Here is an 11,623-nt window from a genome sequence, read left to right on the forward strand (position 1 = left end):
GATTTATTTATTTTTTAATTCTTCCCTTTTTCAGCCAATAGCAAGTCGAGGACGAGTAGAAAAGAGGATCGAGCATGAGTCAATAACGACGAATAAACCGTAACGATCCTTACAGTGTTTTCATCTGGGTTTTTTCCACTATCTTCTACAGAGGCAGGGCGAGTAAAATAACACGAAGAAGTGTAATTATCATTTACTTTAATTGACATTTACCTGCGTACTACATGTGACTAGGATTGATAGTACTAAAATTTGATACAAGCAGTGTTGTTTTGGATAGATAAGCAAAATACTTTATGCAAGCCTTGCGCCCTCACATTATCAATAGAAATAATCTTCGCACATTGCTACATCGATAAAATTGATATCATCCCAACATTGTCTGCCGCCTATTTGTGGTTTCGGGTTGTCACACTTCCGCACCCTCGATTTTATGCCGTAGTCCTCGCAGTCAGAGGTGTCCCAGGGACCCCAGTTGCCCCAACCTCCGTCAACTGAAACAAACCAAGAGTAAATTAGACATATATATTTTGTACGTATTTTAGATCAGGTACATGTATCAGGCCTATCCTATATGCATTCACCTGATTATGGCGTTCCCCCATGCACCTAAGTCAGCCCCCTGTGTGATTTTCCTTCTGTAAATTACGTCTTAAAATAACGTATTATGGTATTTGTGCAAGAATACTAAACAAAAAAATATTGGATGTCTCTTATACTCATTATCTTAAGAAATGATCTGATGTCAAGCGCGTCTTACCTGGACAGGGCCCGGTCGAGCATGGGCCCGTCCCACTAGCTTGTCCCTTGCACGGCGCCCCGGAGCCCTTCGGCTTGGGGTTGTTACAAACTCTCTTCCTCGTCTGCACCCCGCCGGCACATGTCTTTGTACAGCTGTCGAATTCGGCCCAGGAACCCCACTCTCCCTGGACATCTGAAAATCGAAACGGATTTTCTAAATCAAAACATGTGCTGTGGCCGCCTAGCGGTTTTCTAGAACTTACCGTGATGCCATTAAACTGTGCGCAGCTACGGCTCGCAGTGGCACATTAAGCTGTGGGCGCCTCCAAGCACTACTGTTGCCCACCCGCAGGAGGCTGCCCACGCTCGTTTAAGCAATACGTGCAGTGATTTCTGCTTTAAACGAGGACAAAATCTCGAAGTCTCTAATGCAATGATAGCTAACTGAACAACTAGTTGACGAATATTTCGTACCTTTGGAATTGAGCAAGTAAACGTCTATGGCTGACACGACACCAATTCCTTTACAATCTTCAGATGGACCATTTGCCTTGTAGACATTCTTGTCCTTGGCAGTAGAGGGCAACACAATGCATTTCCCGCCAAACTTTAGTGCGAAGACTTCTGAATTGTGTTCTTTAGCAGCATTGGCACATTTCTGAAAGATATGAGATGTATATTATTATTAGATATTGTCATTTGCATCAAGAATAATGAACACAGTATTACCAGCCAGTACGTTACACAAGAAAAATGCACATTCTTGTCAGTTTGCCCAGTACCTGAATTTTGTTCGACCGGTCCTTGAATTTCCCGTCCAAAAATGTACTCTTTCCCTCCAGAGATGCCAGGGAGCTCGGGAGGCGGTCATCATTCCAGCATCCTCCCCAAGTGTAGGCCAGCTCTTTAACTGCTACACCGCCAGTTGTGCTAGCTGTTGGGATAATTTCTGAAAGAAAAATGTCACATGTTGTATTATCGTATATATACCTGATCTAATAGCCAGGTATTAAAAGCTTCTAGTGTTCAATGGGCCTGGCTTCAAAGATTGTAGATTGGTCTACTCAGAGAAACCGTCTTCTACTTAGTGATTTTTTGTGCGACTTACCAGCAGGTCTTGGGCAAACTACTAGTAGATATGACTGACTACTTTATAATATTTTGTTTGTCTTACCACCAGGTTTCGGGCAAGCAGGCGCGAAGCACTGTTTCATCGTATATTGCACATAGCACTGGAATTTCGTACACAGTTTCAGCTCTTTCTTCTTCTGGCCAATACCACAAGTGGCAGAGCAAGGGCCCCAGGATTTATCTTCTAACTCCACAGCACCGTCCTTAGCTAAAAATATGCGAATAGGTTAGATGATTACACTCGGCCATGATAAAAGAACAAGGAGAAATGACGAGAGCTGGCCTGGGTTGGTGATATATCATGTCCAAGAAAAATTGTATTTCAAAATTTGTTGGATGTGAAAAACGTATTGCCGTCCCCTTTCGTGTTCCTTTGAAATAGTACTTTTAGAAGAAATCCAGGTTGACTAGCTGGCTTGGCTTATTTAGCTGCGATACCTTCACTTAATAAATCGAATTTGTTAATGACTTAGAGAGATTCCATGGTGTCGGTGTCTGCCTTATACAACCATTCCAAATACGTTTTAAGGACACGTGACAACCACATGACGGATTATTATCACTTCAACTTTGGCTTTAAATCATTCCTTTTGGATCCTTGAAAGGCCATCAGACGACGGCTGTGAAGTGATCCGAGTATATTATTGAGTCCTGCTTTGGAGCCGGATTCTAAATGCTTATAAAACCTACGACACCAATTCGCCGAGCAGCCTCAGCACGCATGCCTGTATCATATGTGGTAACAAATTCAGATCTAACGATACGTACCCGCCGAGATCTGCTGGATGTACTTGGGGTCACATTTGTAGACTGTGTTGAGCTCGAACTTGTCCAGCTTGGTTGGCAACTGTTGGTTTCCAACCTTTCCGAAGAGTTTCAGATCTAATTTCTTCGGCTTCATGGTATACTTGTTCTGATCGATTGCCATAGCGTTCAGGGGGTAATGCATGATGCTGAGATAGTCGTATGGGTAACCGCTGAAAGTGGACGTACCCGCCTTCTGGAACTGAAATTTGTTGCCCTCCCCTTTAAAAAAAATCAAATTATATTATGGAAAGTATTCTGAGACGAGGAAAGAACAAACGCACGTAGATAGATATTGATGGAGACTCACATTGTTGACATATGCGGTGAACTTTTGGGGCCAGGGTGGAGTTTATCCGCCTCGATAAAATTCAAGGTGCGAGTTAGGTTCAACACCAGTGTGCGCTGCATGAACTTAGATTTGTGGATATTGCTAATCGTAGGCATTTGTTTTTGTAGCCTCAACGAATCATCTCAAAACACTGATCAAAATCAATTCAATATAATGCCACCTAAATACCTAAGGGTTTATTACCGTGACCTGCACTGTCTGAACGTTCTTCCAAATAAATTCAATATAGCCGTCTTCACCAGGATTGAATTAATCTTACCAGAACCAAGCGTGTGGAAAACTCTTGGACGTGGCTGGTGACAGCGGATGGGGGTTGGGGATGGTGTTCGGTAGGACTAGCTTACCTGGCTGTACATTTTTCCAAATAATTTCGATATAGTCATCTCTGTCGGGACGCGACATCTCATGCCAGAAGCCAAGCGCGTGGTAAAGCTCGTGGATAATGCTGGGCACGTCATTCCAACACCAGCCAAAGTTCATGTTTCGTGTCTCATCATACCATGTCCAGGGGTAGCCGATACCAGATGAATAGCACCTGGAAATGATTAAAAATCATAACGACTGGAAAATATGTCCCCAGAACACCTGTTTTGTTTCATGCATGCAAACAGGTGGAATAGGATTCTCGCCGAAGGGTTTATCACATGCTCGTCGAATGGTTTATGACACTACCGTCGAGTGAAATGTCTTTTTAGAAGTCTGCATCACTCGATCACCACTATTTCCTTGTACCAGCAGTTAGTGCTAATACTAACCACTTCTTAAAAATGAATTATAAGAAAATTTGAATCAGAAGTGCAATATCAGAAGCAGAAATCGGAGTGGTATCAATATGTTCCTGCTTTGAAAACTATGATTCATCATGCAGAAATAATACTAACTGTGAAGGCTCTGAATTCCCGATAATCATGTACTTGTCTTGGGTCGTTCTTACTACGAATGTGATGCAGGAATCATTTTCAATTGTCCTCATGGCTTTATAGACGTAACCCTTCCCTTCAGCAGCTGCAAATAATGCGAAATTTTGATTTGACGGCGGCAATAAGGTATGATTCTCCCAGGATGGGAAAATTCATCAATTTGTGTTGGCCATAAAGAAAATCATCGCTCTTTGTGGCCGCTACTGACAAATGCAATTACAGAGGAAGTTAATTTCTAAAGCTATGAGTAAATCGTCTTTATGTCCAATGGGGAAAATTCGTTAATAGTCGCAAAATATTTGTATATTGCTGATATCCAACTACATAAGAATTACTGTCAGTCACGGACATATCATACTTACGATAGTTAGAATTGAATTCATAGGGCACCACACCGCCTGGCCACGCCTTCACATCACTTCCAAGAGCACTGCGCTTACGTCTACGACGGGATTCGTACTCCCTGAAAAAATATGTTTAGATTACTGCCAGTGTATATTTCCCCTTTACAAAATGTATCTCCTCAAAATCTACTTTGCAGGCTGCGAAACGCATCTGGTTTAATTTCTGTTCAAAGATGGACCATATCATAAAACTTTAGCATTCCTCTCTTAGAATCTGTGAAGGGCAAATCGATGATGTTGACCATACCAGTTGCCGGTTCCAGTTTCTATACTGCCAGCACAGAAGTTCTTTATCACCCTCTGCTTTATTCTTGTCCCGTGACCGATACATGTATGTGGAAGACAGTTGGTAAACATCATACCTGGTTGCCGGATCCCACGACTCTATACCGTGCTCCTCTATTAACCGCTTGATGGCCATTAACTCTTCATGAGTAGGCTTGTCCCCTTTGAATGTGAAAGCACCTGTTGCCGAGGATGGATCACCGCCACTTTTAAATATGGCTGCTTCTTCTCTGTTAAGTTTGATGTCCAACTCATAAAGATCATCGAGGCTTCCTGAAATATAGGGCATTTTGACATTCACTAAAAATCCACAGCAAGTAACTCATATTACAACGTGCCTAAAAAATCTCATCCAGCAGCGAAAACATATTGAGATTGCAAAGGCCAGGAATATGGACCATATAATCGAAACTCTGGCGTTTCGAACAATTCTCCTGGCGTGTCTTTTTTTATGTATCTACGTAACAGAAGCATCACTATGCCTTTATTGCCTTCTCGCTGTTGCTCACCTAATCAGTGTTATAGTAGATTATGATCTAGTTCTTCATGTAGGTAGATTACTGTATGATATTGTAGATTTTGATATAATTCTTCATGTAGGTAGATTTACTGTATTATATTGTAGATTGTGATATAATTCTTCATGTAGGTAGATTGGCTCAGCAAGGGAATGGAGCAAGGCGCCTCTAGGTAAATACCTAGCACAACAACACAACTAGAAAATGAACATAGTGCAAACATGAACGTGACCTTTGTTGCCTATTTCCATCCGCTGCATCACGGAGGCATTGCTGAGCATTTCGACCAGATCGTTCTCCCATTCAATTTCCTCGTTCAGCAGTTCGAGTTCCCATTCATCAGCTGCAAAAAAGGTTTTTTAGACATGAAAGAGCAGCGGACCTACTACGAAGTGATCTAAAAGATGAAAACCCCGATCAAAACCACACGAAAATGCAATTCGATCTGCCCTGTTCGGCAAGGTATATCGAGGAGAACGAAAACTCTTACCTCAAATCCTGGAAGATCGCGCCCGTTAGCCTTGTTGGGTGCTCCGAACAGGAAATCCCGTACGGAAGAAGGAAGCATATTTTATGAAATATATACAACGTAAGACAAGTGGTCATCCTGACTTTCATGCGTGGGCGTCACCATGCACTATGGGGCTCCACTTGGTGAGTAACTTAGCGATCTCAAAAACTTGCGGGTCAAGATACAGAACTTACGGTAGGCTATGATCTCGCAGACATAGAAGTGTCTTTCATTGCAGTCCTTCTCCTTTGCCTCACCGGTTTCCCGATCAATGACCACACAGTCCTTGTTCGGATACTCGTCCAGGGAATCACCTGACCACTCCCAGAAAATGTCCTTAAAGGATATCAAATAATTTAGGGTAAATCCTTGCTCAAAAGGGCCCCACGTCTGTAATCGCCCCTATCGGAAATTGGCAATTGCGGATTCTAGTAAAAAAAATTCGATGAAACCGTACTTGAAAGCATGGCGGACTTACCCAATAGTCGCCTCTCTCCTCGTAGTCGACATATCCATCTACCCATTCAAATAGTCCCTCTGTTTCAAGGTCACTCAAGCCGATCCACGCCACGGAACCGTCGTCCAGTCTGAAATGACAGTTATGAACCTGTGATACATCAGCGTAAGCGCGGAGGCAGAAATGAACAGGCGCACCACAAGAGTGCACATTATGGCCTATGTTGTGCTATGTAATGCGCTTTGAGACTGAACAGTTGTACAACATAAAAGCCCTGTAAGAACTGATATTCAATTTTTTACATTTCGTTTCGATCCATAGTCAAAATTTTTGGCACTGCGTATTATTCCTAAAGAACGACCACGAATAGTAATTTTAGTGCCCTGTTTCATTTTTAACTCACAACGGACTTTGGATGTCCTCTTATATATATAGTTTCATCAATAACAATTCTTCCGTGTCAACCAAAGGTCGCACTGAGTGCATTTTCATTACTTCGACCGTGAAGAGTCAATCGTGCCAATTCAACTATGTCGACTACGGCCATGTCACCATTAAACAATTGAAGAAAACTCTCTTGCGTCTTTTCATGTCGAAGTCACTGCACAGGGTATAGCAGATTCAGATGAGAATGATAACTTACTCTATGTCCATCATGTCCAAGATGTAATCATACACGACTTTCTTGACGACTACGGCCAGGTCGCCGTCATATTCATCTTCGCATGCCTGTCTGGCCTCTTCCCACGTGCCCATGTCCAGTCCAAGGATGTAGCAGATATCGTTGAGGATGAACCCGCCTTCATCCTCGCATCCTTCAAGGCCAAAAGCTGAAAAATGATGGAAGTAGATTTTTTGATAGACTCAAGTAACGTGCAGAGATTGATAAAACATTGTTCTTCTTTGGGATTCTAGGAATAATGACAAGGTCTATATTTGCCATCATATTATTATATTTGCCAAACTCTTTTTGCCATCATGAAGAAAAAACCAATGAAAGCAAGCATCTGACGTGAAAAAAATTTCATCAACGTTTTTCATTAGAATAACACGTTTATTATCAACGCTTGGCTTGATCGAATTACGGCTGTGAAAGGAACAATAATCTTGCATTGCACATAATTGGTAAACGAAAATGCGGGGAAAGAGTATACTTACATCTGGCCTTTCTGTATAGCTTTCGCTTTGCATCGGCAAACTTGAAAACACCAAAACACGCCACAAGCATTACGAACAAGGGAAGGCGCGACATGGTGCAGCCGTGTCCAGAAACAGAGTCACAGCGAAGATACAACCAGAATATTCATATTATTGTAACCAATTGGGTAATTTCTAGGGCCCCATAGAATCTTCTCATTGGGGTCAATTTGTAAAAATCACTGCAATTTAGCGGCATTGACGGATGTGTCATTATGTGAAGAGCAAAATTGACCATAATTAGCATGATTTTTAATGTTCTACGGGTTATCAATGGAAAACAAAAGGACGCTGTCCTGATACTGATTTGGCCTTGTTGGCACGACTATGAACTTGTGAGTGTGTCATATAAAATGATTGTGGGTTCGAACCAAGGTCCAGTTGCCGGCTGTGTTCGAATCGAACTCTGATGAACGCTGTAATATCCATTAGTTGAGAGTCCTGGTAAAAACAAGACAAATGTCATACCTGAGGATATTATGGCTACGCAGAATGCAGAATAAGAAGAATGTCATGCGACAGTCGCTGACAAGCGCGCTGTGGTCGTTCTAAGACAGTGTTTACTTGAAGTTAAACCAAAAGTGTTAAGTGCACAGTTACGATTCATTGCTTTTTTCATAACCCAAATTTGTCGATATGCACATTTTAATCGATGCGAAAAACATCCACGACTACATGTAAATCGCAGATGGCTCATTATCGAAACTCGAAAAAAAGTAATGTTTTTTGTCTAGATGCCCGTTATCTGCAAATTATATGATGTATCGTCCTTAACGACGTCTTATATTTATATAATTGTTTTAAACAGAAGAATTTGCTATTTTTTCTAAGTCTGATTTATCTTACGTATTCTTACAAGGAGGCCCCAATATTATTCCAACAATTATACGCCAACGCCCTTCATTCTGACTGTGTTCCAAAATTCTATGTAAGAACACACAATGGGTCATTTTCAAATTGATTATGTTACGGCTAATAATGTTTGCCTGAAGATGATCCCAGGCCTCGGGCTAAAGGCCTTATGCATATTTATGCCAATTCCCGAGACGCTTTCCATTAGCATGGCATTATATGGCTAATGGATTTCAGGACAGCACGAGGCAACCAGCGTCTGTCCTTAAAACATTCATCGTTGTGATATTATTTTGATGCAGCAATATTTTGATGTCATAATATCCTTGGACAGTTTAACAATTTCGAGCTCGCTGGAAGTTTGGAATTATTTTACGTTTTTGGACCATCGCAGCCGTGGAAACGAAAGAATGCTGTTCGCGACTCTTATACGGTAAGTGAATTAATTTCGCCTCTCCTTGTCTACACTCGATGATAGATAATAGAAAAGGGAATATTCTGCTTTGTACAAATATGCTACGCAATGCGCTGGCCAACATCGGTATTGCGCAATATGGCCTACTGACTTTCACATAATTATTTGTTTCTCAAGAGTAGGCCCTGCGACGTTTGAAAGATGTGAGAAAGGGAACAAAAAATATAATTCTTGCCGAAATTCATGTTTTTGTGTTGTTTGGTTAGTGCTATGTATCTTAGGTGATAAACTGAAACAATGTGACCAAAATAGTGAATACTGTTAAAGCACACGAGCGAGCAGAAGTCCTTACGCCACTACTAGGACTTCTGTAAAGGTAATAACCTGCGTTTTCCTGCATGAGGATAAGTTTGTTGTCATTCGGGACCCTAGTGGTGATAATTTTGATTATTTCCACAGCAGAATATTCGAATGTTTATTTTATCAAGAAACTCAAAGATGCGGCAGAGACGCCCCATACCAAATTTGTCAACGTGACAATAATAGAGAAACTTTCACGCGCCTAATAGGTATGGGCGGTTATTGCCGCAAATATTCACCATCGCGCGAGGGATAGCAAGTGACTCCTAGAAGCCGATTAGGCGTATAGTTCGTGGCGCGTATAGCTGTAATTTCTAAAATCTGCGTTTCCTAGAATCGTCGTGAGGGATAGATACCGCGAGCTCTAGAATCCGCAGGTTCTAGAGCCGTGAGCGATAGATCTCGTGAGGGATAGAAGTTCCAAAAAAATCTTGCTATCCCTCGCGCGTTGGTGAATATTTGCGGCAATAACCGCCCATAAATAGGCACACACTATCGTAATGTTTCACCAACAAACCAGACAAAACAGCCACGCCCGTTGTTATTTATTCAAGTAAATACAAAAACTACTGGAAGTGATTCGAAATTTCCATCTGGACGCAAATTCACGTAGATTTACCCGAAATGTGAGGAATTGTTGTTTGAATAACCCAGTATGTATATGTTTGCGGTGATATTCGCCCGCGGGTTATTTGTCAATGTGATATCATTGTAAAAGGTAGCGAGACACGGTGTGTGTGAAAACATTGAGGTCGGCTCTACCAGAACGGTGAGGTGAAATTAGAAATTGAATATTTTGTTTGAATTTAATAGCATAAGCACTGATGCAACTGACGTATCATAAACCATGGATGGTTTATACCCATGGACTTGACACTAGCATTATGTTTAATTTACATGGTGCTATGTGGGGTACTGGATCTATGAGGTACGGAAAAGAATATTTCAGATTGAGCACATGGTAAGATGTATGGTACAAGTAACTTAGTATCCATTAAGCCAGAAATATTTGTACTTATATTGGGTTCTTGAATCTGTGAGTCACACAAACGACTGCAGTATTGAGTTCAGTATATGTTCGTCACTAAATGATTGGTTTTCTTCATCAGCTCGTCCAAATAAGGATAATATTTGTATGATATGTTTCAAGCAAACATTTGCTCCAACTAGTATATAAATATTTCATTTGCCCCCATGAACGGTGTTCATGGTTTTCATAAGAGATCATAAGAGAAAGCAATACGTTAGCCAAAGGGTAACTGAGAAAAATATGAGTTTTAGAAAAATACCATGATATAGGTTACCTATGATTATTTGATGGGAAATATTTTATTCCACTGAAATATAATTGTTCTGGATTAAAAGCAATTCCTGTCATGTATGAAATAACCAACAATTAATGCTAGTAGTTTGTGGACAATGCAGACATATCACCTAGTATTATCGAATTCAGGTTAATGACAAACGTTTTTGTTCATCCAAACATGTTCTTCTCAATTTTTAATTGAGCCATTTTAGATGTAATAGCCGTTTAACCTCCGACACTAATACTAATAATTGCTGAGATCATTACTAATTGTTAGGGTTTCACGTATATACAGGTCAGTGCAAAATGATATATATGTATGTTGTTTTGGATCAGGGACTACCTTGACAATATGGGCTGCTCAAATTATGTTTCAGAATTAATGTAAAAATGCGCTCAACAGATACTTTTGATACGGGATACCATTCAATAAAGTCGTGTCGGTTTGGGGGCGTATTTAGTAATTGGACAAACACGATTATCTCTCAATTTTGTTTTCACGTGGGTGATTTTTGGGAAGTAATAGTGTTGCTGGTTAGATGATATAATTCAATAATTATACAGTGCTTCTGAAAAAAGAAATTGGTCCAATTCAGCTATCGAAAAAAACACCAATAATTGGCTCAGGCATTGTCAATCATGATCTGGTTTTCAGGTACAGCAATTATGAAACACACGATACCGAAATGGACAAAGAACAAATCAATCATACTCGTCGTTTTCGTTATCTACACTGTTATACAGATATGTGGCTCAGTGGAGGAAACGGTTGCAGAGCTATCACAAGGAGTAAAGACGCCAAACTTGGCACAAAGCGGCAAAGGTACAGTGAGTCAGAAGCAAGAAGGTCCAGCCCAAGAGACGAAGTTAACCGAAATTGGTTACAGCGCAGGAACGGATGCTCCTCCATTACAAAATGGCGGTCACAGCAATATTTCTGTTTTATTTCTCTCTAGTATTATCCACAGCAAACAATCGGATGTAAATAGTAGTGCAAATTCTGATAGAACTGCAAGCAACTCGAGATTCAGCTCAAAAGAACAACAGCCGATATCTACGCAGAACGAGATTCCATTGTCATATTTTGAAGCAATAGCCTCGAAACATCCGTCAGTGGTAAAGAACAATTTAGATGATGTACATGATAATACCAAGATTGAAAGTGGAAGAAAGGAGAGTGCATTATCTGAGGACAAGTTTAAAAAACTGCAGTCGAAACGGCATAAAAGGAGTGTGAATAAACATCCTATCGGGCAATCTGCAATTCCGAAGCAAGCAGTTGAAACGACAACAAAGCCAATGCAACCACCACCAGACTATTCACTATTCCATGGTAGGATTCGAGCGAGTACACAAAAAACGTCGCCTAA

General features: G+C 40.9%; 2 protein-coding genes across 2 annotated transcripts in view; one reads left to right on the forward strand and one right to left on the reverse strand.

Moving 5' to 3' along the window:
• Positions 1-181: 181 nt before the first annotated feature.
• Positions 182-7,419, reverse strand: LOC135499821 (uncharacterized). The gene is made up of 15 exons (XM_064790782.1): positions 7,282-7,419; positions 6,767-6,953; positions 6,145-6,253; positions 5,861-6,002; positions 5,388-5,498; positions 4,715-4,910; positions 4,311-4,411; positions 3,910-4,033; positions 3,373-3,563; positions 2,641-2,898; positions 1,916-2,080; positions 1,524-1,690; positions 1,216-1,399; positions 761-934; positions 182-494 (listed from the first exon to the last, which is right to left on the reverse strand). The coding sequence occupies exons 1-15, from the start codon at positions 7,373-7,375 to the stop codon at positions 322-324; spliced, it is 2,376 nt and encodes a 791-aa protein (XP_064646852.1). The 5' UTR covers positions 7,376-7,419; the 3' UTR covers positions 182-321.
• A 3,500-nt stretch (positions 7,420-10,919) lies between these two features.
• The window catches only part of LOC135499436 (mucin-3B-like), a 43,822-nt gene continuing 43,118 nt past the window's right edge, over positions 10,920-11,623 (forward strand). Inside the window, exon 1 of the mRNA XM_064790180.1 lies at positions 10,920-11,586. Coding sequence (XP_064646250.1) covers positions 10,920-11,586 — 667 coding nt within the window. The remainder of the gene's footprint in view (positions 11,587-11,623) is intronic.

This window comes from Lineus longissimus, chromosome 15, assembly GCF_910592395.1.
Source record: "Lineus longissimus chromosome 15, tnLinLong1.2, whole genome shotgun sequence".
Taxonomy (NCBI): domain Eukaryota; kingdom Metazoa; phylum Nemertea; class Pilidiophora; order Heteronemertea; family Lineidae; genus Lineus; species Lineus longissimus.